This window comes from Patella vulgata, chromosome 1 (assembly GCF_932274485.2).
Source record: "Patella vulgata chromosome 1, xgPatVulg1.2, whole genome shotgun sequence".
Lineage (NCBI taxonomy): Eukaryota > Metazoa > Mollusca > Gastropoda > Patellidae > Patella > Patella vulgata.
In genome coordinates, this window is record NC_065879.2 from 63,316,872 (window position 1) to 63,344,009 (window position 27,138).

At 35.1% G+C, this 27,138-nt stretch overlaps 1 protein-coding gene across 4 annotated transcripts in view; it reads left to right on the top strand.

Annotated features, from left to right (window-relative positions):
- Positions 1-27,138, top strand: part of LOC126813891 (enoyl-CoA hydratase EchA19) — a 178,036-nt gene that overhangs the window by 123,535 nt on the left and 27,363 nt on the right. For 2 of the 4 annotated variants that reach the window (XM_056102317.1, XM_056102348.1), the window contains exons 1-3: positions 10,019-10,154; positions 15,802-15,963; positions 21,076-21,173. The exons of the other annotated variants lie outside the window; for them this stretch is intronic. In XM_056102317.1, the coding sequence (XP_055958292.1) occupies positions 10,052-10,154; positions 15,802-15,963; positions 21,076-21,173 (363 nt within the window). In that variant the 5' untranslated portion in view covers positions 10,019-10,051. Of the gene's footprint in view, positions 1-10,018; positions 10,155-15,801; positions 15,964-21,075; positions 21,174-27,138 lie in introns of those variants that run through there. 4 annotated transcript variants of the gene reach the window in all.

The window sequence follows — 27,138 nt, forward strand, 5'->3', positions numbered from 1 at the left end:
TACCCACATATACTACCAACACCAACACCATGGATTATCGCCCCCGAACTAGTTGATCAAGGGTTACCACAAGGCGATAAGACCATTATGTTGTGTGACAGCACAGGCATATGAGACAGCACATCAGACCGTGGGAACACACGGGAGACCCAACAGTACCGATACAGTGCACCAACGTCTCACCAGAGAGAACATCCATTACCGTAGACCTTACTGTGGACTGATCCTCACCCTTCGCCATCGACGTGTCTGTCTACAGTTTGCCCAACAACACCAGAACCGGCGAGACAGGCAATGGAGAACTGTTCTGTTCACAGATGAGTCGGTATTGTGTATCAACTGCAGATGGCAGGACCAGAATATGGCGTCGACATGGCCAGCGTTATTCTGACCAATGTGTCATGGAACGAGACTCATGGGGAGGTCCAAGCATAATGGTTTGGTGTGGAATCGGCCTGAACCAGAAAGTGGGTCCTGTGGTGTTCCAAAATCTTGGTCCAGGGAGAGGAGGCGGCATCACGCAGTGTGCTACATCGATCGAGCTCTCAGACCCCACGTTATACCACATCTTGCATGTCACGAAACAACGTTTTCCAGCATGACAACGCCCGTGCCCACACTGCCAGAGTTACTTGGGACTTTCTACAGCAGAAAGGTGTCAATATCTTGCACTGGCAAGCCTTTAGTCTGGACTTAAACCCGATTGAATATCTTTGGGATGAAATTCAGAGGAGACTTAATAATGTTGTACCGAACCAAACACAGCCGATGGATTGTGCCAGGCTTTTCTGAGAGTGTGGTTCCAGGTGCCAATGGCGTTCATCAATCCTCTGGTCAACTCCATGTACAGACGCTGCGCTGCTGTTATTGACACTCGCGGTAGACACACCAGATACTGATGTATCGACAGTGTACAGACTATAAACCTTCTTTTAATGTCTTAGAATTGTGATGAATTAACCACAAATGTGTCAACATACTGTTCACAAAAAATTGCTTTGATCCATTTAGTAAGTCGTTTTCTAGAATGATTTGATTAAAGTGCCTCTCTGATTTTGAAATCGTACTGACATTTGTTTTGCTGTTTAGTATATTTTAAAATATCGTTTAATGTAGGCCAACTGATAAGTCATCAGACAAAATAGATTATATTATTTCTTAATCAATTATATACTTATAGATAACAGGTTTTAATATATTCGCATTTCCCATTGAAAGTTTTTGTTATTGCAATCAAAATATCTGATGTTAAATTATACAAATTATAATTTTATTAATGCCAAAATAGTATTTTTTTTAATGAAATTGTAGTTCTGGTGTCTACTGTTATAATTGTTCATTTATATTATATGCATGATTATGTATTTTGCAATGTAAGGTAAATAGTGAGTAAACACTTCCATTTGATCTGGGGTCTTGGGGAAAATTCTGCCCCCTCCCCCCCCCCCCCCCTATAGCCGGCGCTCAATACTGACCACTCATATCTACATCATATACTATAACATGATAATACCAGACTCTAGAGATTGTCAGAAAAGCCTACAATGATTGATATAAATATTCACATATTATTGTCAGTTGTGTTATATATATAGGGTAACAAAATACTTTATAAGGACATAGAATGAGGTCAAAATTCAAATAATTCATCTGTTGAATAGATTATATTATTTTTCTTAATCAATTATTTTATTATAGATAAGAGATTTTGATTTATATTCATATTTCCCTAATTATTATACATTTAGTTTTTCTTATATGCCTATATTAAACAATAATTAGATATTTTTATATGCCCATATTGTTATGCTACAGAACAAAATTCTAAATTTTCTATTTTCCTAAACTTGGAACATGACCGTTATGGGAATTTGAATGGGGTCAAAATTATTTCGAAAATTTCGACATACATCTTGTGATTGGGGGAGGGGGTAGATCTATTGTGCCTGTTGGTCCGTCAAACATACAAACATATGGGGGTGGTAGTGGGGTCGAGATTTTTACGTGCAACCTCATTTATTTTCTTATTTCATCTATACTCACATCTTTTAAAATATTGTTTAATGTAGGCCAACTGATAATTCATCTGTTGAATAGATTATATTATTTCTTAATCAATTATTTACTTATATATAAGATTTTTATTTATATTTTTATTCCCCTAATTATTATACTTTATGTAGTTATTCTACATTATACGCCTATATTAAACAATAATTAGATATTTTTATATGCCCATATTTTATGTTACAGAACAAAATTCTAAATTATATGCCCATATGTTATGTTACAGAACAAAATTCTAAATTTTCCATTTTCCTAAACTTGGAACATAACCGTTATGGGAATTTAAACGGGGTGAAAATAATTTTGAAATTTTCGGCATACCAACATGTGATTGGGGTGGGGGTAGATCTATTATGCCTGTTGGTCCGTCATGTTACAAGTCCAAATTTGTAAATTTTCCCTTTTCCTTAAACTTGGAACACACCAATTTATGGTAATTTTAATGGGGTCAAAATCATTTCGAAATTTTCAACATACAAACATATGGGGGTGGTAGTGGGATCAAGATTTTTACGTGCAACCACATTTATTATCTATTTTACCTATACCCACGGATTTTAAAATATTGTTTAATGTGGGCCAACTGATAAGTCATCAGTCGAAATAGATTATATTATTTCTTAATCATCTATATACTTATAGATCAGAGGTTTTAAAATATTCATATTTCCCACTGAAAGTTTTTGTTATTGCAATCAAAATATCTGATGTTAAATTAGACCAATTATAATCTTATTGCCAAAATAGTATTTTTCTAATGAAGATGTAGGACTGTTGTTTACTGTTATAATTGTTCATTTATATTATACGCATAATTATGTATTTTGCAATGTAAGGTCAATAGTGAGTAAAAACTTCCTGTTGATCTGGGGACTTTGGGAAAATTCTGCCCCCACCTCCCCACTTCCTTCCCAGCCGACTCTCAATACTGACTACTCATATCTACATCATTGTTTCAAATAAGTAAGCCTATATACTATAATATGATCATACCAGTCTCTAAAGATTGACAGAAAAGCCTACAAAGATTGATATAAATATTCACATGTTTATATTATTGTCAGTTGTTTTATATATATAGGGTAACATAATACTTTATAAGTACATAGAATGAGGTCAAAATTCAAATAATTCATCTGTTGAATAGATTATATTATTTCTTAATCAATTATTTACTTATAGATAAGAGATTTTGATTTATATTCATATTTCCCTAATTATTATACATTTAGTTTTTCTTATATGCCTATATTAAACAATAATTAGATATTTTTATATGCACATATTTTTATGCTACAGAACAAAATTCTAAATTTTCTATTTTCCTAAACTTGGAACATGACCGTTATGGGAATTTGAATGGGGTCAAAATTATTTCGAAAATTTCGACATACATCTTGTGATTGGGGGAGGGGGTAGATCTATTATGCCTGTTGGTCCGTCATGCTACAAGTCCAAATTTGTTAATTTTCCCTTTTTCCTTAAACTTGGAACATACCTATTTATGGTAATTTTAATGGGTCCAAAATTATTTTGAAATTTTCGACATACAAACATATGGGGGTGGTAGTGGGGTCGAGATTTTTACATGCAACCTCATTTATTATCTTTTTTTTATCTATACTCACATCTTTTAAAATATTGTTTAATGTAGGCCAACTGATAATTCATCTGTTGAATAGATTATATTATTTCTTAATCAATTATTTACTTATATATAAGAGATTTTGATTTATATTTTTATTCCCCTAATTATTATACTTTATTTAGTTTTTCTACATTATACGCCTATATTAAACAATAATTAGATATTTTTATGTGCCCATACTTTATGTTACAGAACAAAATTCTAAATTTTCCATTTTCCTAAACTTGGAACATAACCGTGTTATGGGAATTTAAACGGGGTCAAAATAATTTTGACATTTTCGGCATACCAACATATGGGGGTGGTAGTTGGGTCGAGATTTTTTACGTGCAACCTCATTTATTATCTTTTTTTTATCTATACTCACATCTTTTAAAATATTGTTTAATGTAGGCCAACTGATAATTCATCTGTTGAATAGATTATATTATTTCTTAATCAATTATTTACTTATATATAAGATTTTTATTTATATTTTTATTCCCCTAATTATTATACTTTATGTAGTTTTTCTACATTATACGCCTATATTAAACAATAATTAGATATTTTTTATATGCCCATATTTTATGTTACAGAACAAAATTCTAAATTATATGCCCATATGTTATGTTACAGAACAAAATTCTAAATTTTCCATTTTCCTAAACTTGGAACATAACCGTTATGGGAATTTAAACGGGGTGAAAATAATTTTGAAATTTTCGGCATACCAACATGTGATTGGGGTGGGGGTAGATCTATTATGCCTGTTGGTCCGTCATGTTACAAGTCCAAATTTGTAAACTTTCCCTTTTCCTTAAACTTGGAACACACCAATTTATGGTAATTTTAATGGGGTCAAAATCATTTCGAAATTTTCAACATACAAACATATGGGGGTGGTAGTGGGATCAAGATTTTTACGTGCAACCACATTTATTATCTATTTTACCTATACCCACGGATTTTAAAATATTGTTTAATGTGGGCCAACTGATAAGTCATCAGTCGAAATAGATTATATTATTTCTTAATCATCTATATACTTATAGATCAGAGGTTTTAAAATATTCATATTTCCCACTGAAAGTTTTTGTTATTGCAATCAAAATATCTGATGTTAAATTAGACCAATTATAATCTTATTGCCAAAATAGTATTTTTCTAATGAAGATGTAGGACTGTTGTTTACTGTTATAATTGTTCATTTATATTATACGCATAATTATGTATTTTGCAATGTAAGGTCAATAGTGAGTAAAAACTTCCTGTTGATCTGGGGACTTTGGGAAAATTCTGCCCCCACCTCCCCACTTCCTTCCCAGCCGACTCTCAATACTGACTACTCATATCTACATCATTGTTTCAAATAAGTAAGCCTATATACTATAATATGATCATACCAGTCTCTAAAGATTGACAGAAAAGCCTACAAAGATTGATATAAATATTCACATGTTTATATTATTGTCAGTTGTTTTATATATATAGGGTAACATAATACTTTATAAGTACATAGAATGAGGTCAAAATTCAAATAATTCATCTGTTGAATAGATTATATTATTTCTTAATCAATTATTTACTTATATATAAGAGATTTTGATTTATATTTTTATTCCCCTAATTATTATACTTTATTTAGTTTTTCTACATTATACGCCTATATTAAACAATAATTAGATATTTTTATATGCCCATATTTTATGTTACAGAATAAAATTCTAAATTTTCTACTTTCCTAAACTTGGAACATGACCGTTATGGGAATTTGAATGGGGTCAATATTATTTCGAAAATTTCGACACATACATCTTGTGATTGGGGGAGGGGGTAGATCTATTATGCCTGTTGGTCCGTCATGCTACAAGTCCAAATTTGTAAATTTTCCCTTTTTCTTAAACTTGGAACATACCTGTTTATGGTAATTTTAATGGGGCCAAAATTATTTTGAAATTTTCGACATACAAACATATGGGGGTGGTAGTGGGGTCGAGATTTTTACTTGCAACCACATTTATCTTTTTTATCTATACCCACATATTTTAGAATATTGTTTAATGTAGGCCAACTGATAAGTCATCAGTCGGAATAAATTATATCATTTCTTAATCAATTATATACTTATAGATAAGGTTTTGATATAAATATTCATATTTCCCATTGAAAGTCTTTGTAAATGTAATCAAAATATCTGATGTTAAATTAGACAAATTATAATCTTGTTACTGCCAAAATAGTATTTTGTTTTAATGAAGTTGTAGGACTGGTGTCTACTGTTATAATGTTTCAATTATATTATATATAGTGAGTAAACACTTCCACTTTTTCTGGGGACTTGGGGAAAATTCTGCCCCCACCCCCTTCCTAGCCGGCCCTCAATACTGACTACTCATATCTACATCATTGTTTCAAATAAGTATATACTATAATATGATGATACCAGTCTCTAGAGATTGTCAGAAAAGCCTACAAAGAATGATATAAATATTCACATGTTTATATTGTCAGTTGTGTTAGGGTAACCTAATGCTTTATAAGTACATAGAATGAGGACAAAATTAATTCATCTGTTGAATAGATTATATTATTTATTAATCAATTATTGACTTATAGATAAGAAATTTTGATTTATATTTGTATTTCAATAATTATTATACATTATTTAGTTTTTCTTATATTAAACAATGTCAAAATTATTTCAAGATCTATTATGCCTGTTGGTCCGTCACGCTACAAGTCCAAATTTGTAAATTTTCCCTTTTCCTTAAATTTGGAACATACCAATTTATGGTAATTTTAATGGGACCAAAATTATTTCGAAATTTTAGACAAACAAAAACATGGGGGTGATAGTGGGGTCGAGATTTTTATGTGCAACCACATTTATCTTTTATCTAGACCCATGATTTTAATATATTGTTTAATGTGGGCCAATCGATAATTCATCAGGCCAAATTAATGAATTATATACTTTTGTTAATAAGATTTTTGCCTGAAACCACATTTAATATTTTTTTATCTATACCAACTTATTTTAAGATATTGTTTAATATGGTCCAACTTATTTCTTGTTTCTTAATCAATTATATACTTATAGATGTAGTTAAAAATCGTTTACAAATAAAATAAATCGTTTAAAAATAAAATATTTCACCATCGTTGTTTTTACTGAATCTGTAATTTTGCTGTGAACAAGCTGGCGTTAGAGTAAATTGAGATGCTACGTAAATTGAGATTCTGAAATCCATCCACAGGCCATTGCCTGAACGAGGCTTTATGTTAATTTGAGATAAGTTTTGCTTAGCTTTGGAGACCAGTGCGGTGGCAATGAATTAGATAATAAAGAGTAGCCAATCATGCTCGTAGCCGTAGCTGAAGGAGCCGTGGGCATGGTGTAGGGGCCGGGGGCTTCCCAACTAGTTTCAATTCCGATTTTGCTGGCAAAAGTAGTTTGATAATTAAGGTATTTAGGCGATGGTTAAGTAGATGTCAAATACCTCATCTCCACACGCTCCCTCCCACCCCACCCCCATGGCCGTGACATCCCCTTTCTATGTTCATAACATATATGGGGACTCTATTCTTTTCGAGGTGGGGGGGGGGCGAAAATATTAGTATCTACTTAAGTACATGTATCACTTAAGTGAAATGAAATGAAATTGGGTTTAACGTCCTACTGTTCTGCTCCTATACTGGGCTAATGAAGACGGGCATACGCCATACAGTGTGTTATGAGGGAAATTTTGCCCGGGCAGCGGCACTATCGCCTACTCTTATATCGAATTCCAATTGCCAAGGGATCTTTTACGTGCATTCCAATGTTTACACGGGACCTCGGTTTTTCGTCTCATCCGAAGGAATAGACAGCTGTCCTTGTCAGGCCCTCCGTCCTGCATCACTGACACGGGGTATCACTTAAGACTGGTGAAGACCTCCCCCTTCCCTCCCGAGCCCCTGGCTTCTTCAGTTATGGCTTAACTATCGCCTGAATACCTTAATTATTAAACTACTTTTACCCATAAAATCGAACTTGAAACGAGTTGGGAAGGCCCCTACCCCATGCCCCCGGCTCCTTCAGCTATGGCTACGAGCATGATTTGCTACTCTATATTATCTTTGTCCATGACTGTCACCGCTTCTTAATATTGAGTGCCTGGTTTATTCGACTGGATTTGACTGAACTATTTGACTGATGTTATAGACTGAACTAATTGACTGATTTTATCGACTGGACGAGGCCACATGAAAATGTCAAATACCTCATCCCCACACGCTACCTCCCCATCGCAACCCCTTTCTACGTTCATATCATATATAGGGACTCTATTCTTTTCGAGGTGGGGGGGGGGGGCGAAAATATTAGTATCAACTTAATTAAGTAGGCTACATGTATCACTTAAGACTGGTGAAGACCTCCCCTCCCCCTTCCCGAGGCCCTGGCTCCTTCAGTTATGCCTTAACTATCGCCTGAATACCTTAATTATCAAACTACTTTTGCCCGTAAAATCGAACTTGAAAATGTCAAATACCTCATCCCCATACGCTCCCTCCCACCCCACCCCATCGCATCCCTCTTTCTACGTTCATATCATATATAGGGACTATATTCTTTTCGAGGTTGTGGGGGGCGAAAATACTATAGTATCTACTTAAGTGCATGTATCACTTAAGACTGGTGAAGACCTCCCCCACCCCCTCCCGAGCCACTGGTTCCTTCAGTTGTGGCTTAAGCATCGCCTGAATACCTTAATTATCAAACTACTTTTTCCCGTAAAGTCGAACTTGAAACAAGTTGGGAAGCCCCCCCCCCCCCCCGGCCCCTACCCCATGCCCCCGGCTCCTTCAGCTATAGCTACGAGTATGATTTGCTACTTTATATTATCTTAGTCCACTGCCACCGCTGCTTAATATTGAGCTTAATTTTATCGACTGAAGTCAAAAACCTCATCCGCATACGCCCCTACCCAGCACCCTTTTCTGCATGCGGTCATATATGGATACTTTATTCTTTTTTAGGTGAGGGCCGATAATATTAGTATCAAGTCCTATGTTGCGGGCAAAAGTAGTTTGATAATTAAGGTATTTAGGAGATGCTTAAGTAGCCATAGCTGAAGGAGCCGGGTGCAGGGGATGGGTGGGGGGGGCTAGGTCTTTCACCAGGTGTCTTAAGTGATACATGTACATAAGTAGATACTAATATTTTCGCCCCCCCCCCACCTCGAAAAGAATAGAGTCCCTATATATGACCGTAGAAAGAGGGTGGGGTGGAGGGGGAGCGGGCGTGTGGGGATGTGGTATCTAGTGAGTGACATTTTCATATTGCCTCAAATAATCCAGTCGAATAAACCAGTCAAATAAATCTGTCGCTCAATATTATATGACGAGGGAAAAGGTAAAGCATGACTTTATTAAGCAGCGGTGGCAATAACTATTAAGATAACACCTTAAAGTTTTAATTTGAACAATCAAATTTGAACATGAGGGAACATAAAAAATAGACAAAAGCAATGATAAACGATATTGGAATTAGTGCGTTTTTTCTTTTAACTTATATTTTGTACAAACTATTCCAAAATTTTAGGGGGGTTGGATGGGCGAATGGTTAGCATGTGCGTGCTGTATCATAAGGCCTGTCATTGAGTCAACTGGCGTAGTTTCGAATCCCCGGTTGTACGTGACAAGGAGTAGGGTCGCCTGTCCAACCTCGGGGGTTAATTTTCTCCGGGTCCTCCAGTTTCCTCCCACTGCTAAAGACCCCTACGCGCAAGCGAATTATTGAAATAAAATTGAACCATGTGTTAGTCCCGAAATGACCTAATTTGTGTTGAATGGACGTTAAACCCCATTTCTCTCTCTCTCTCTCTCTCCAAAATTTTAATAAGCCATCGACTTATTCGAGGTTTTTACATTACCGGTACTATTTTCTTCAATCGTCTCCTAAAATTAGCTAGCCTATAGTCCTCCATAAATCACTCCACATTGTTGTTTTAATTCCAAGCAACTAAATACTATGCTGTCGTCAGTTTTATGCATAGTGCACAGACTAAAAATAAGCTATTTTTTAGAATTAAGTCCTGCGATTTATGGCATTATTTCAGTCGATGACCTCATTCGTTGACCCTTAACCCTAGTTGATGACCTTACTAGCAAAGAGAGGGATCGTTTGAAGGAAAAATGCAATAAAGTTTTAATTTTAACAATCAAGTTTGAATTTGAGGGAAAACAAAAAAAAAATAGACGAAAACGATGATAAATTATGAAATTTGAATGTATTCCTAAATTTTAATCGACCATCGACTGATATATTCGACTGCAAATTCTCGTGGTACTTAGGCCGGGTGATAGGTGAAAATGGCATCTGCAGTCGTCATCCGTAATGTTTGCAAAACACTGCCAACAATCAATATTTTTAATCGCTTTTCATTTAGAAGTTATACATCTGGAGCTAGCACAGGTTACACTTATTCCATTTATGCCCCATTCATAGGATGTCATCTTTATTCAGGAAAATTATACGACATTGCATGCTCTGTTCCCCGTTTATTTGGTCTACTTTCGATTTATTGACCAGGAAATGTGAACGATTAAACTAATCAATGTTTGATTGGAAGTTTGTTTTCCCCTTTTCTACCAGTTTCTGCCCCAAATGTAGTTATAAGGCACTATGTCTGTGGCTGCAGAAGGCAAGCGGTGATTAGTCTACCCGGCAGAAAGCGCACATAATGGACTTCACTCGACTAGAATATCACACATTTATTTACACTCAATTTTAAGGTTCGAATCCAGTATGTGTCAATAGCGCCGAGTTAAACTCAAAACTGAGGTCAAGCCTTGTAAATGTTGGCATGCATGTTAAGAAGTATCCTTGACAGTTAGAATTTGATGAGGATAAGGCAGATACACCTTTGTCTGAACAAAATTCCCCCATATCCTATCATATTGAACCAACCATAGAAAAAAGGCAGTGGCTATTTGCCACATGTGGTAAACAAGAATTTCAAAATAGTCTTACGACTACAGACCGCAATTGTTAACCGATTTTAATGAAACTTACAAATTATGATAACATTGATAACATCTCTGAGTAGGAAAACTTTCGACCACTTCCGGTTGGCGGTTTCCGAGATATGGGGGTTACCACACATTTCATGTGGCACGGCTACAGACCGCAATTATGAACCGATATGCAGGAAACTTACAGAATATGATAACATTAGTAATATCTCAGAGTAGCCAAAATTTCGACCACTTCCGGTTAGCGGTTTCTGAGATATCAGGTTACCACTCATTTCATGTGGCACGGCTACAGACCGCAATTACCAACCGATTTCAATGAAACTTATCTGTAAGTTTCATTGAAAAATTAAACCTCGATCAATCCTTTCAATTCTTTTTGTTGTGTATATTTAGTGTTCCAAATTGAATAAAGATCAGAAACCCAAATGAATGAATGGTTGGATTGGTCTAAAACATTTTCACACTAGGTAATGAAAATAATTCTAAATTACTTTAAGAAGAATTATCACACTCTCACCATATAGATTTAATTTTATAGTTAAGCGACATTTTCATATTTTCTGAGAAATTCAAAATATAAACATTTCTTTAACTATTATACAATCATTTGGATTTATTTTAGCACTTAATAATAAGACATTCACATAAAAATTTGAAATATTTTCTTACCACCCACGGTACTTGGAAAAGTCAATATCAAACGTTTTACTTTAAACAGGAAAATGATGTTTCTTGTCAATTTCTCAACTGACACTAGTGAATTATAGGATTAATGATAGGATTATTCTTTAACAATGTAGGACTGTGTATAGATTTTAACATATGACTTAAAAAAAATGCAATTGTCACTTTGACATATTTATAAATTCCCAAAAAGTCAGTGTCTGCTCAGAGAAAAATATTGTTAATGAGGTTTCGCTGAAAACCACAGCAAAATATATACAAATCATTGCATCATTGCATTATATCATTGCATGCCAATGTATACACGGGAGCTCCATTTTTTCGTCCCATCCAAACGACTAGATGAAGAATAAATTTGCAAACAAGACAATTAGGACATGATAGAGAGTATCATGTTTCTACCATTAAAGAAAGCTCTGTAATTGTGGAAAATTTAAAAAAAACAAGCCAACAGTGAGGCTGATGTCCCTTGCCGAAATCCCAAAATAAAAAGAGTATACATATTAATTAATCGCACATTTTTCAAAAGTCTTGAGCAATCAAACCATACACTAAGTTTCACCAATCTCTATCAGATAGAATCAAGATTATCTTGTCCCAAACCATCGACAAATGAAATCGATTAGCTCTGCTTAGCGTCAGCTCGAAATGTTAATCATTGAACTCAGTCAAGACATTCACCTAATGAACAACTACATCAAGTTTAAACATTCACCTAATGAACATCTACATCAAGTTTAAACATTCACCTAATAGACACCTACACCAAGTTTGAACATTCTACCTCAATTAGAAGGAGAGTTATTGTGTCTCAGCAAAAACTGTTCATTATCGAATTTAGTCAAGGTATTGATGTAATAAAGCTATACACCAAGTGTCCTCACTCTCACTTAATTAAAACTAAAGTTATCGTGTCCCAAAGCATCAACCAATCAAACTGCTTATCTCTGCTTACCGTAAGCAGAAAATTCTCATCTTCGACCTCCATCAAGGCATTCACCTAATAAACACCTACACCAAGTTTGAACATTCTAGCTCAATTAGAAAGAGAGACAGACGGACGGACGAACCCATTTTAATAGTCCCCTGCTTTCTTTGAAAGGCGGGGGACAATAAAAAATCCCTGAAATGAGAGGTGCGCATTATTGTTATCGCTGGGTTGGTTTCACAGAATATTTTAATTTACCTTTTTAATCAATCAACATATTAAGGTACAGTAGTTGGGATTGCAACACATGCAGCAGGGCCTACCTGGTCACAGTCAATATTGAAATCTAATGGATTATGTGGTTGCCATCAAATATGAAAGTAAATCATTTTTATACGCCCACATTTTCATGTGGACGTATATTGTCCTCGCCCTTGTTTGTTTGTCCGTCCGTCCGGACGTCCATCCACAATTTGTTTGTGGACGCTCTACAGGTCACAATTTTTATCCGATTTCAACGAAACTTGAAATATAGCTTTATCTCCCTGAGATCTCAGTTACTTTCGATATTGGCATGTATCGGAACGTAGCATCATGGATTATGGCCCCTGATTGTATGAAAAATCACGTTTTTAGCTTGTGGACACTCTAGAGGTCACAATTTTTATCTGATTTTGATGAAACTTGAAATGTAAGTATATTACGCAAAGATCTTTGTTCTGTTTGATGTTCGCGCATATCGGACTGTAACTTCCTGAATTATGGCCCCTGATTGTACGAAAAATCACGTTTTTAGCTTGTGCACCCTATAGAGGTCATAATTTTTATCCGATTTAAAAAAACTTTGTAGTATATCACCGTTACACCCTAAGGATGGCCGAGTTAGAAATTCATGAAAATCAGGCCAAAACTAACAGACAAAATGGCCGCCCCTCGTTCTCAAATAGCGTAAAAATATGGTATATCAAGGTTGTGGACCCAATGGAGGTTACAATTTTTATCCGATTTTGATGAACTTGAAATGTAAGTTTATAACCCAAAGATCTCGGTTCCTTTCGATATCCGCGCATAACGGATAGTAACTTCCTGAATTATGGCCTCTGATTGTACGAAAAATCATGTTTTTTAGCTTGTGAACCCTATAGTGGTCATAATTTTTATCCGATTTAAAAAAACGTTTGAATATATCACTGTTACACCCTAAGGATGGTTGAGTTCTAATTTCGTAAAAATCGGACCAAAACTGACAGACAAAATGGCCGCCCCTCGTACTCAAATAGCGTAAAAATATGGTATATCAATGTTGTGGACCCTCTAGAGGTCTTTTGATTTTGATGAAACTTGAAATGTAAGTTTATAACCCAAAGATCATGGTTGCTTTCTATATTCGCGCATATCGGATATTAACTTCCTGAATTATGGCCCCTGATTGTACGAAAAATCACGTTTTTAGCTTGAGGTTCCTCTAGATGTCACAATTATTATCCGATTTAAAAAAAACCATTCAAATATATCACTGTTACACCGTAATTTTGGTTGACTTCGTATTTCGTGAAAATCAGACCAAAACTGCCTGACAAAATGGCCACCCCTTGTACACAATTAGCGTAAAAATATGGTATATGAATGTTTTGGATCTTCTTGAGGTCACAATTTTCTTTTGATTTTGATGAAACTTGAAATGTAAGTTTATAACCCATAGATCTTGGTTCTTTCCAATATCTGCGCATGTCGGATCGTAAATTCCTGAATTATGGCCCTTGATTGAACAAAAAATCACGTTTTTAGCTTGTGGTCCCTGTAGAGGTCAGAATTTTTGTCTGATTTAAAAAAAATGTGTGTATATATCACCATTACACACTAAGATCTTGGATCCATTTGATAATCACGGATACCCGAACTTAACTTCCTGGATTATGGCCCCTGATTTTTCGAGAAAAGGCATTTTTAGCTTGCGGATTCTCTAGAGGTCACAATTTTTTTTTTCGATTTTAAAAACCGTTTAAATATTTTACCATTCCACCATAATGAAGGTTGAATTCGAATTTTGGGAAAATCGAAATGAAACTGCCCAACAAAATGGCCGCTCTTTGTACGCAAATTGTGTAAAAGTATGCAATACGAAGGTTGTGGAACCTCTATAGGTCACAATTTTTATCCGATTCTGATGAAACTTAAAACATATCTTTATATCCCAAAGATCTCAGTCCCTTTTGATATTTGCGCATTTCAGACTATAACTTTCTGGATTATTGCCCCTGATTGTACAAAAAATCCTGTTTGTTTTTAGCTTGTTCTCTATCCATCTCTTGCAAAATGTGAGCGTATCCTGCCTGGCAGCCGATGGTATTCATTAGCAGAGGTTTATTTATACTTTTTCAAAGCAAAATTTTTTTAACAATTATCCGGTAGCCATTATATATAGCCATAATGAGTTTTATGTGGTCTTCAATCAAAATGCATGTTCACATACTAGTACTTCAAATAAAGTACACCGCTATGGTACCTAAAGTTAATTAATTACCTACAAGTAACATATTACATTAGATAATGAGTTTTATGTGGTCTTCAATCCAAATGCATGTTTACATACTAGTACTTCAAATAAAGTACACCGCTACAAGTAACATATTACATTAGATATTTTTTTAAATATAATAAATCAACCAATGCTCAGTAGATGCTTACGGCTAGCCCCCCTCCCCCACCCCCGTACAGCACAGTAGATGCTTACGGCTAGCCTCCCTCCACCCCCCCCCCCCCCAGAGGATCCATTCCATTTGATTTGATATATATATACGTTTGTTGTTTATTGTTTGAAATATATGTGTAGCCTATATTGTGTGTCGTTTCCACTGCTTTGTCTTGTGTGTCGTTGATTGTTTATGTGTGATGCTGTCCTCCTGCATTTACTATTCACTCGGCTAACCAAAGAGCTCTGAATGTATCAATTTTAGTCCAGACAGTAAGAAAAAAAATGAGTTATGATGTCAACCTCGGCTGAACTTGAAAATATGCCCCTTTCCTTATATGGTCAGTTAGATTGGAGAAATTGCAATGGAGAAAATCTGATAGTTGAAAATGCAAAGATAAAAAAGTTACTGTGAATTTGCAAAAGCGAAAAGTATTGAGTTAGAAAATCATAACTAGCTATATAGGTTTTATACTGTTAATTTTTTCCCGAGTGATTTTGTGTCATGTGATACTTACAAGTGAAAAATCTCGAAAATGGCCATTTTTGACTTTGTAATTTTCAATATATTTTCTCTTAATATGACAACGATTCAGCGCCATAAACCTGCTGTATATATAGACAAATCACATTTAGTTGAAATCTTTTTTTTTACCCACTGGTGATGATCACAAAGTGTTTATACCTCTTTATTATGTTTGCAGATACAGCAATTGTAAAATTGATATGACCTTTTTAATTTGTAAAATGATTCTTTTGATTTTTTTTTGTGTAATTCAGGTAATTTAGATATTGGTAAATTGGGTCATGTTTCATTAATTGGATTAAATAACCCAGAGAAGAGAAATGCTGTTGATCCATTCACAGCTAAACAGCTTATTGAAGCTTTCCAAGACTTTGAAAAAGATGAAAATGCAAGAGTGGCTGTTTTATATGGAAAAGGTAATTTTAACATTATTGATGATGTGAGAGATGCTATATGCCTATTTCATTACTGATACCCGATCTAAAGAACAAAAATGTAGGCCTATTATTTTCTACAGAATTTGGTGCTACATTAATGTTACCTGGTAATATCTTTTCCATTTGAAGTTGTGTTATAGAATACCAGGATAAAATGTCTTATTTATACGCCCACATTGAAATTTGATCGTATATTGTCGTCGCACCCCGTCCGTCGGTCCACAATTGCTTGTGGACACTCTAGAGGCTAAAGTTAATATCCGATTGACTTTAAATTTATATACAGTGTTTAAGGCCATGAAATGAAGAAGCCGATTGATTTTCAGCGATTTTCAATATTAACTGCCAGAGTTATGGCCCTTGATCACTTTGAAAAATCTTGTGGACGCTCTAGAGGCTAAAGTCAATATCCGATTGACTTTAAATTTATACACAGTGTTTAAGGTCATAAGACAAAGAAGTCTATTCATTTTTATACGCCCACATTTTCATGTGGACGTATTATGCCGTCACCCCTGTCCGTCCACAATTTGTTTGTGGACACACTACAGGTCACAATTCTTATCCGATTTTGACGAAATAGGTTTATCTCCAAAAGATCTTGGTTCCTTTCGATATTGGCATGTATTGGATCGAAACTTCATGGATTATGGCCCCTGTTTGTACGAAAATTCACGTTTTTAGCTTGTGGACACTATAGAGGTCACAATTTTTATCCGATTTTGTTGAAACTTGAAATCTAAGTTGATAATCCAAAGATCTCGGTTCCTTTCGATATTCGCGCATATCGGATAGTAACTTCCTGAATTATGGCCCCTGATTGTACCAAAAATCGCGCTTTTAGCTTGTAGAGGTCATAATTTTTTTACGATTTAAAAAAAAATATGATTATATCACCGTTACACCCTAAGGATGGCTGAGTTTGAATTTCGTGAAAATTGGCCCAAAATTGACAGACAAAATGGCCGCCGTTCATTCTCAAATAGTGTAAAAATATGGTTTTTAAAGGTTGTGGACACTATAGAGGTCACAATTTTTATCCGATTTTGTTGAAACTTGAAATGTAAGTTTATATCCCAAAGATCTTTGTTCCTGTCGATATTCGCGCATATCGGACCGTAACTTTCTGAATGATGACCCCTGATTGTACCAAAAATCGCAATTTTAGCTTGTGGACCCTATAGAGGTCATAATTTTTATCCGATTTAAAAAACTGTATTATTATATCACCGTTACACCCGAAGGATGGCTGAGTTCGAATTTCGTGAAAATCGGCCTAAAATTGACAGACAAAATGGCCGCCGTTCGTTCTCAAATAGCGTAAAAATATGGTATATCAAGGTTGTGGACACTATAGAGGTCACAATTTTTATCCCATTTTGTTGAAACTTGAAATGTAAGTTTATAACCCAAAGATCTCGGTTCCTTTTCGATATTCGCGCGTATCGGATAGCTGAGTTCGAATTTTGTGAAAATCGCTCCAAAATTGACAGACAAAATGGCTGCCGTTCTTTATCAAATACCGTAAAAATATGGTATATCAAGGTTGTGGACCCTATAGAGGTCACAATTTTTATCCGATTTTGTTGAAACTTGAAATGTAAGATTATAACACAAAGATCTCAGTTCCTTTTGATATTTGCGCATAACGAATTGTAATTTCCTGAAGTATGGCCCTTGATTGTAGGAAAAATCACTTTCTTGTTAGCTTGTTCTCTATCCATCTCTCGAAAATGTGGGCGTATCCTGCCTGGCAGCCGCTGGTCAGTGATTTTCGATAATTACTGTCACAGTTATGGCCCTTGATCACTTTGAAAAATTTTGTGACGCTCTAGAGGCTAAAGTTATCATCCAATTGACTTCAGATTGATACACAGAGTTTAAGAGCTTGAGACGAACAAGTATATTGATTTTCAATGAATTTTTATGACTTGATATTAAAAGTTTTGTATATATAACGTTAGCATGGGGCAGAACTTTATAAAAACCAAACAAATTCTAATGGTTTTCTGATAATTACTTCATGAGTTGTTACTCTTAATCAGATTTTAGTGTATTATAAATGTTTCATTACCGAAAGAAGTAAAAATATGCGACGTCTTGTTGACTGCCCAGACGATTTAGCTGCTGTGGGCGTATGTTTCGTTGCCTGGCAACCTATCTTTATGGACATTAAAGAACCATCCCAATCAGTCAGGATTGAATTGCACAGATGAACGTTGTTGGTCAGTCGCTGAAAGTACCACAATAAGTGCTTTAAGCTTTAGTCTCCACTACACTGCATGGCGTATGCTCATCTTCATTATGGTATGGTTAACAATTAACCCCATTTTTCTTAGGCCAGTACCTGGTACTAAATAATGTTATCAGAAGAAACATTTTGCTCCAGCATCAGGAATTTCAAAAGAACTTTGCTTTGACTAATAGAAATATATATACTGAATAAAAATATAGATAGTTCCTAGGTTCTAACCCCGTAGTATTTTTATTTTACTGCAGAATCTTAATCTTTAAACCATATTTGGATGTAGGTACTGGTCACATGTCTTTAATTAGCCAATCGTTAATATGTAAACAAACTATAACATGTGGAAACATTTTAAGATAAATAAAACCACGCAATGTAAGTTCAATCAGTCTGAAGAGTAAAATATGAATGAAACTAGTCACAATTTTATCTCTTATAAACTACTAGCAGGATACCCGGCTTCGCTCAGGGGTCATAACTCTGAAACCAGAAGTGGTAGACTAACGCCACCTGGCCTATGTTACTCCCCGGTCCGAGCTACCCCTATACCCCAAATTTCAGACTCGGGGCAGACCTAGTGTAGCCGCCAACCCCGAACAGACAGACAGACAAACAGACAGACCAACAACAGTCACAAATATTAGTATAGATGATAAAATATGTATACTGGTGGATTAGCTGATAGAAATTGTGACCCAATTTCGTAAACTTGTGAGATCTGTTGAGGGATCCCCCCACCCCACCCCCAACAAAATATTCTACATCCCGCCACTCAGGCAGTAAGGTGCTGCCTCACTAACCAGGAGATCCACTGGTGCGTCACATAAAAGTATTCCAAATAAGAGTAGGTCGTAGTGCCACTGTACAGGCAAAATTTCCTCATAGCGATTACACAGCTTGGCACATGAAGTCCCGAAGGAGCTAAAGAGTACCTATCGGCTTCCATACGTCTGCTTGTCTTCATTATCCTGCTTGGTTTGAAATAGTATTTGCCAACCATATCACGTTCGATGTTGTTTTCAATTTCAGCATCGATTCACCGGTTGTACATGATAAGGAATAGGGTCGCCTGTCCAACCTCATGGGTTTTCTCTGTGTCCTCTGTTATCCTCCTGCTGCTAGACCCTACGCGCTAGCAAATCATTGAAATAAAATTGAACCATATGTTAGTCCCGAAATGATCGAGCGGACGTTAAACCACATCTCTCTCTCTCTTTATATATATATATATATATATATATATATGTTTTAAATTTTAACACTCTGCCAAAACCATTCAACCTGACGAAGAGCGAGTTGTTTGTGTCAGTCAACATAATGATCCCGATCAGGTGGTCAATCACCAAATTGAGCACAAGGTGGTGACACCAACCAACGTCATAATGATGGTTGCTAGGTAGAAGTATCAAAATTCTAAATTTGCTCGATGTTCATGATTAACATGTAAAGCGACAATGAAGTAGACATTTTTCGTCTCTTCGATAGTCCAATCTATTTTTTACACATTGCTGAACACATTTACACATTGTCATCAACAACATAATAGACAGTATTTTATATAAAACATACATGTAGAGTACACAAAATGTGAACATAAAAACACAAATTAAAACTATATAATGCAAAAATGAGTCACTGTCACTATAATATCACAGTCTAAAGTAGAATTTAATCTCCATCCATCAGGAAATAGCATTAATTATACAAAGTTCTTGTTGGATTCAGTTCCTCAAATAACATGTGATGTGTCAGTATTGTTTGTATCCAGTAGATGAGGTTGGTAATTTATCCATCATATTTTCTGCTGGTAAAATATATCAACAAATAACCTTTCACTTTTAAATTATGTAATGGTGAATGAAGTAACTGGATGATCTGTAAGTGTCAGTTCTGAAATAAATGGAAGGTGGATGTATTAATGAATAAATAAAATGGAATTTATTGTCCAATCAATACAATTATTGTACAAACACAAGTTTATATATATTCTATGGTTAGCTGTGCAATGTGAGCAATTTGCCTGGCAAGCTGTTAATCTGCCTCCTTTTATATATGTATAACTACCTCGAAATATCAAATGTGCACTGTCAATTTGCACGCGGGAACTCATTTATCGAAAGAAAATAATAAGGAACAAATGTAGATTAACAAACTTTCTAAACATTATTTTTCAACTAGGCCTAGCTTTAACTTACTTTGGCAAATTGCTTCTGGTCCTTCCAACTGTAATCATTTCATGAAATACTGATCCTACTAATCAAAACCTCTTTTTGTATCTCTTCTGTTAGCGAATCGAGTGAAACCATTTATCCCTGATATTATTTTCAAATTCGTCCTAGATTCACCATCATCTGGAATCACAGCTATAACCCTTTCATTTCTTTCTCTTTACAGCCACTCTGCAGCAATGGTCCTAAATTTTTCCTATCTGAATGTATTCAAGACCTGTAAACCTTGAACTAACTTGATTCCACGTGAATAATACATTACTTCTTTAGATTTGGGGAATTTTCCTATGCTTTGTCCCTTACTTTGTCCGTTATGGAGGCTGCCACTTTTATTGCTATGAAGCGCCCCTTTGGTTGAATCATGTCACATGACCATTTTAGTCAACAAGGAACCTCTCAAAACACTCCATTTTGTTGATTGGGCGGAGATATGTAGCGCGAAATTAAAAGCAGATTTTATCAAGACTGTGAGGTATTTCTCTAAGAACTTTGATTTTTGGAATGAGAAAGCTATAATGAACACATTCTTTCACTAAAATGTTAAATTGCTTTTTGATGAAGCAAAGGTGGCAAGATATTCGATGTCAGCTACTGGCCTATCTTTTGTGATTTTAGGTGGGTATTTTTGTGCAGGTTTAGATCTCAAGTCCTTGTCACAATCTGAGGGTAATATTAAAACACAGGAACCTAATGATGGAATAAGAGCACCTATGGTAAGTATTTCTGGGATATAAATAATGTGGCGTGATGTTTATGTGATTGTCGATCTTGCGCTGTCTCAAGCTGAAATATACTTTTTAGCACTGACTTGGTTGGGGAAATGCCCTTGAATCAGTCAGTAGAGGTTTATGTGTTCTATGCTGGAGATAATTGGGTTAATTCACATTAGAAACATCAAGGCAAATATAGCCAAGTGGGTATATATCATTCAGTTGTCATATTCAACCTCTGGTGTAACTTGATACCAGTAACCCTGTCCATCCACAATTGTTTGTGGACGCTCTACAGGTCACAATTTTTATCTGATTTCAACCAAACTTGAAATATAGGTTTATCTCCCTACGATCTCGTTTGCTTTCGATATTGGCATGTATAGGTCTGTCACTTCATGCATTATGGCCCCAGATTGTACGAAAAATCACGTTTTTAGCTTGTGGACCCTATAGAGGTCACAATTTTTATCTGATTTTGTTGTATATTGAAATGTAAGTTTATAACCCGAAGATCTTGGTTCCTTTCGATATTTGTGCATATCGGACCGTAACTTCCTGAATTATGGCCCCTGATTGTACGAAAAATCACGTTTTATTCCGATTTAAAAAAACGTTTGAATATATCACCGTTATACCTTAATGAAGATTGAGTTCGAATTTCGTAAAAATCTGACCAAAACTGCCTGACAAAATGGCTGCCCCTCGAACGCAAGCAGTGTCAAAATATGGTATATCAAGGTTGTGGACCCTCTAGAGGTCACCAATTTGATCCAATTTTGATGAAACTTGAAATGCATGTTTGTAACCCAAAGATCTTGGTTGCTTTTGATATTCGCACATATCAGATCGTAACTTTCTGAATTATGTCCCCTGATTGTACGAAAAATCACGTTTTTAGCTTGTGGACCCTATGAAGGTGACAATTTTATTCCGATTTCAAAAAATGTTTGAATATATCACCGTTACACCTTAATGACGTTTGAGTTCGAATTTCGTGAAAAACGGACTAAAACTGCCGGACAAAATGGTCGCCCCTCGTACACAAACAATGTAAAAGTATGGCATATCAAGGTTGTGGACCCTCTAGAGCTCATAATTTTGATCCGATTTTGATGAAACTTGAAATACATGTTTATAACCCAAAGATCTTGGTTCCTTTCAATATTTGACCGCCACTTGTACGCAAACAGTGTAAAAGTATGGTATATCAAGGTTGTGGACGATACTAATTGGTTACGTGCGGTCGCGCCAACCAAAAACACGGTTAGTTAACAAATTTATTCACATTTGATAAATTTTTATACAGGATGACTTTGTGACACAGGTCTAAATTACTAGTATTATAGCTTTTAAAGTGCACATAAGATGGGCCTGGAAACTTTGAGATACGTGTAGCCAATGGTTACTATATCCACTTTACGGCAAGTTCACACCTATCTGATTGAAATTAATTCAGTTATCTTCACTCAAAGTCGTAAAAATAGACCTCGCGTAAAAACGACTTTGCCAATTATCGAAAACACTCTTAATCCCCTCAGACGCCAGTGACGTCACAGTGACCAAATGCATATTCGGAATGTTTATTCCTTAATTACCTATATACAGCCGACGTGTGTACTCCTTAACGCCTGACTGGTTCCTTAATCCTCCTTAGTTCCTTAATTAAATAAAACAATTGACTACGGAATAATTTGTTTTGTAATTCATTTTAGTTTAAGATTCAATTTAGAATTTGTTTCTCATGACAGCAATTTTAATACCCTCTAACATCGTTTGCAGTCCAATTGATTAGAGATACATTTTCGTCAAAAGAGTATTGTGGTTCTAATTTCCCCGAGTAAAAAAGTACAGAGGTGAAAAGATGTAGTCATGCAAATTGTATTATAAAAGTCAAACATGATTGAAAAGCGATTTGTAAATGACGATCCGTTATCATCGTACGGCGGATTTGACTTCATTACTCGGAAATAGACCGTAAAAATGAAATGCGAAAAAATATCTCAATATACAGTACAAATAAATTTTGTTGGTAACCATCTAAATGGAATAACAGACAGATTGAGAAGTGTCATCTAACTATCTTTGTGTATTGATAATAATATGACAAGTAGTATCGTTAATATCTGTCATTAATTAATCAATCCGACTAAAGTTATACAGACTTAGGGGTCATTAAATAAATTACATCTCGGTGTTAGCATTGATTGTTAGTGGGTTTAAGAATGCTGATTAGGTAATTATCTTTTTTACGCCGGCCAGATCAAAGACATCACTCTAGGTGGAACGTGTGCGTAGTACCCACAAATGAACTAATGGTAGAATCGTACACACACATATTTATTGTATAAAATAATTAAGTTTTACTCATCAGTTGTTTTTAATTATTATTTAATTTTTGTGTTTTTGTAATCAAGTAGCATCGTATTATTTGTTGGCTGTCGTTTAAACAACATTTAATTGACTTGATATGAAATATTCTTTATAATAAAAGTATTTTACAATTGCATTGACAGTTTAATCACTCTTCAAACGGCATCAGGTGTAATTGATATTCATGTCCATGAATCCCATGGAATTTTCGCGCCAAAGTTTAACCTCAGTTACTACGCCCGTAGTGCATGGAACCGTACATGGCAAAAAGATTCCCAACGTTGATTGACTGAGAAATGAGGGCGATCTATGCATGCTCATTGGAAAATTCCATATTCGCTGTGAATTCCAAATGGAGTTACGATAAAAGTTGTTCTTTGTGTATAGAAATGGTTATTATTATAAGATATAGCTAGTAATGAATATATCGACAATTAACTGGCATCATTTGTATTTCTGTACTTATAGAGAATAGTTTGGAATATCAAGTATTACGGGGTTATCCAAATTACCGGTAAATGCGCTAATTGCTTAGGTCTTCTTCAGTTGTCACAAGGCCTCTTTAAACAATGGCACCTTAAATGGATCAACGGCATGATACGGCATTTTAAATTCACCTTAAAATGTTCCAATCACAACTGTCTAATCTATAACAACGCAAGACGATAATTCGGTGATTATGATTATGCCAGTAACATGTTAATTGGACCGACACACTTGTCAACTGGTGGTGTGTATTGTATAGATAATGTATATAGTATGTGTAGTGCCTGTGACGTCATCAGCCAATCAACCGGATTAAGGTTGTAATTGAAAATTTAAAAACAGTTTTTGGCTTTCAGATACTTAAACCTCAATAGCTGAATTAATTTTAATCAGATTGGTTTGAACTTGCAGTAAAATGGATATAGTAACCATTGGCTATAAGTACATTCAATTAAGATTTTTAATCTTATGTGGTCTTTAAATTAACAGTCAGCACAAACTCCATTCATTCTTGGCATTTTATTTCTCTATCTTACCGGTACTTTGACAGATCAAGTATTTTGACATCACGTATTGACCAGTTGCAAGCAGGTTTATTTAAAAATGCCCCCCCTCCCCAAGTCTTTAAATGATTAGTTATGCCATAAATATTTGAAAGTGTGCCTTTGGGTTTTCAAATACAAAAAGAGTTTGACTATTTAACATGTCAGCTATATTTCCAAAGAATTTACTACACGTGTTCCTTTCACTATAGCCCCTTCTATCCCGGATAAGAACAACAAAATGGGGGGGCCCATGGGTGAAATGACCAAAATGACAATTTAATTCGACTTTTGCATATAACAATCAACTTTCTTGCATACGTCGACCAACCTAAGATGTCATCAAAAACACTGCTTAAGAACACCCACGACCCTTCAGAACACAACACCCCCCTCTTTACCCCCCTGAAAAAAACACCAGGCAAAATTGAATAGAAATGACATTCGTTGCATTAAAATAGTTTGTTACATTCTTTATTGCTGTTACATATGTTCACACAATATTTCCATCAAATAGACGTAAGAAATGAAAAAATGAAAAACAGCCAAGTTTAAAGCAGAGCGAAATCAATAATTGTATTTAAGGTCTTTGAAGCTGGATAATTAAAAATATACTGTTCATGTTTTTATATAATAAATGATATATTGGATATATTTCATGAAATTTTATGTAACTGGCACTCTGGTTGAATGTATAACAATTGCAGAAGCAGTATGTAAATGGCCAATTAAATTCCATTGAAACATGAAATAGACACAATTTATTTTTATATAATGACATGCCAAGCGGGGGGATGCAAACAACTTTATTAAGAATGATAATTAGATTTTCATATTCCAGGTGACCGGCCATGTAAAGGGCCAATCTCAATTATATTTTGGAGAATAAAACTGCTTAATTTTGTGTTAAAAGCCCTTAAAATCCCCTACCTTTGGCCGAGCAACTAACTCAATATATGTGATACATTTTCAAAGAACTTAAAACTGTCAGTCTTCATCTGGGAACGAGACTGGTGTCCCATGCAGTATTATACGGTGTCTAGATAAAACAAGACTTTTATTTTATAAAAATAATGTGTAGGTGAAATGTACCTTTCTTTATCAAGTACAGCACGTGGGTCATGCATGCACTGTATAGATCTCTAAAGGAACAGCAATAGAATATCAGGTCACCCAAAGAAAAAATTGATTCAAACCCTTAAAAGGGTTACATATCCGGATAAGCGGTTTTGACGTCAACGTCAAAACGACTCAATATTGCGAACTGAAATTTTGAGAGAAGGTAAATACACCATTCCTTGAATTTCTTACATACACGTTTGTATCAAAGACTCTGTTAATAGTGTTAAAATCTGGGATGTTCCCTTGAAATAGAAATATTGCAAGTTTACACAACATTGACAAATAATGATAAATTCGGATGTTAATCCAAGAGAATTTTCTATTGTAGTGAAGACAATTACACCTCCTCACCTCCCCATTGTGAACTTAACTAGGTCGCTTGTGGAAAATGTGACGGATAACAACTAGTGAATTTAACAACTACTGAAATTCACGGTCCCAGTACTAAAAAATTCTACAATACAAAAAATTTCATACTTTAATTTACTTTGTGAACTCAACTAGGTCGCTTCTGGGAAATGTGACGGATAACAACTACTGAAATTCACTGTCCCAATACTAAAAAATTCTACAATACAAAACATGTGACGGATAACAACCACTGAAATTGAGTGTCCCAATACTAAACATTTATACAATACCAAAGATTTCTTACTCTAATTTACTTGGATGTCTTTTTATACAGACCCACTTTTTCTCCCTGCTTACACCATACTCATGATCCCTTTGAACCCCAGGTTTGGAAACACGGTTCTGGTCCCTTTTGTCAATGATAAACAAAAACTCTTTAACCAATGATTATATGAATCAGTGATTTAAATGTCTGATTTACAATCAAATTTTAAAACTTAATTTTAATCGTTGACGAAGAGAAATTCTAGTCTTTGATTAGCTAATCTGACTTTTGAGAATGCCAAACTTAGTCAACTACTAATCTCTAATGAGCCAGTTCCTGATTAGACCTAATCACAGATTATTTTAGACACAGTTTGAAAATATGGGCCTAAGTTGCTTAAATATAGGGATTTAGTGAAGTGGAACAAATTTATATAATGTTTAAATAGGCACACCATGGGATTAAAGTCATAAACACTTAACCTCAAAATATAATATTAAATATAAAAGAATATAAATTAGTCAAGTTATTTCTTTAAAATATACATTCACTGCAAGTGGAGATGAATAATAGCACCATAAAAATCTGGATAAAACGTGAAAATAGCTCAACAATTTTATGTAACCAACTGGTTACGCAATGGACATTTGGCGCAACCAAAGAAAATGTTTACGCAGGAAAAAAAACCTGCAGCCATAATTTTTCTGGTTACACCAAAATTTGAAATTTCATGGCCTGTTCTACGATTTAAAAAAACGTGGGAATGTATCACCGTTACACCATAGTGATGGTTGAGTTCAAATTCTGTGAAAATCGGACCAAAACTGAC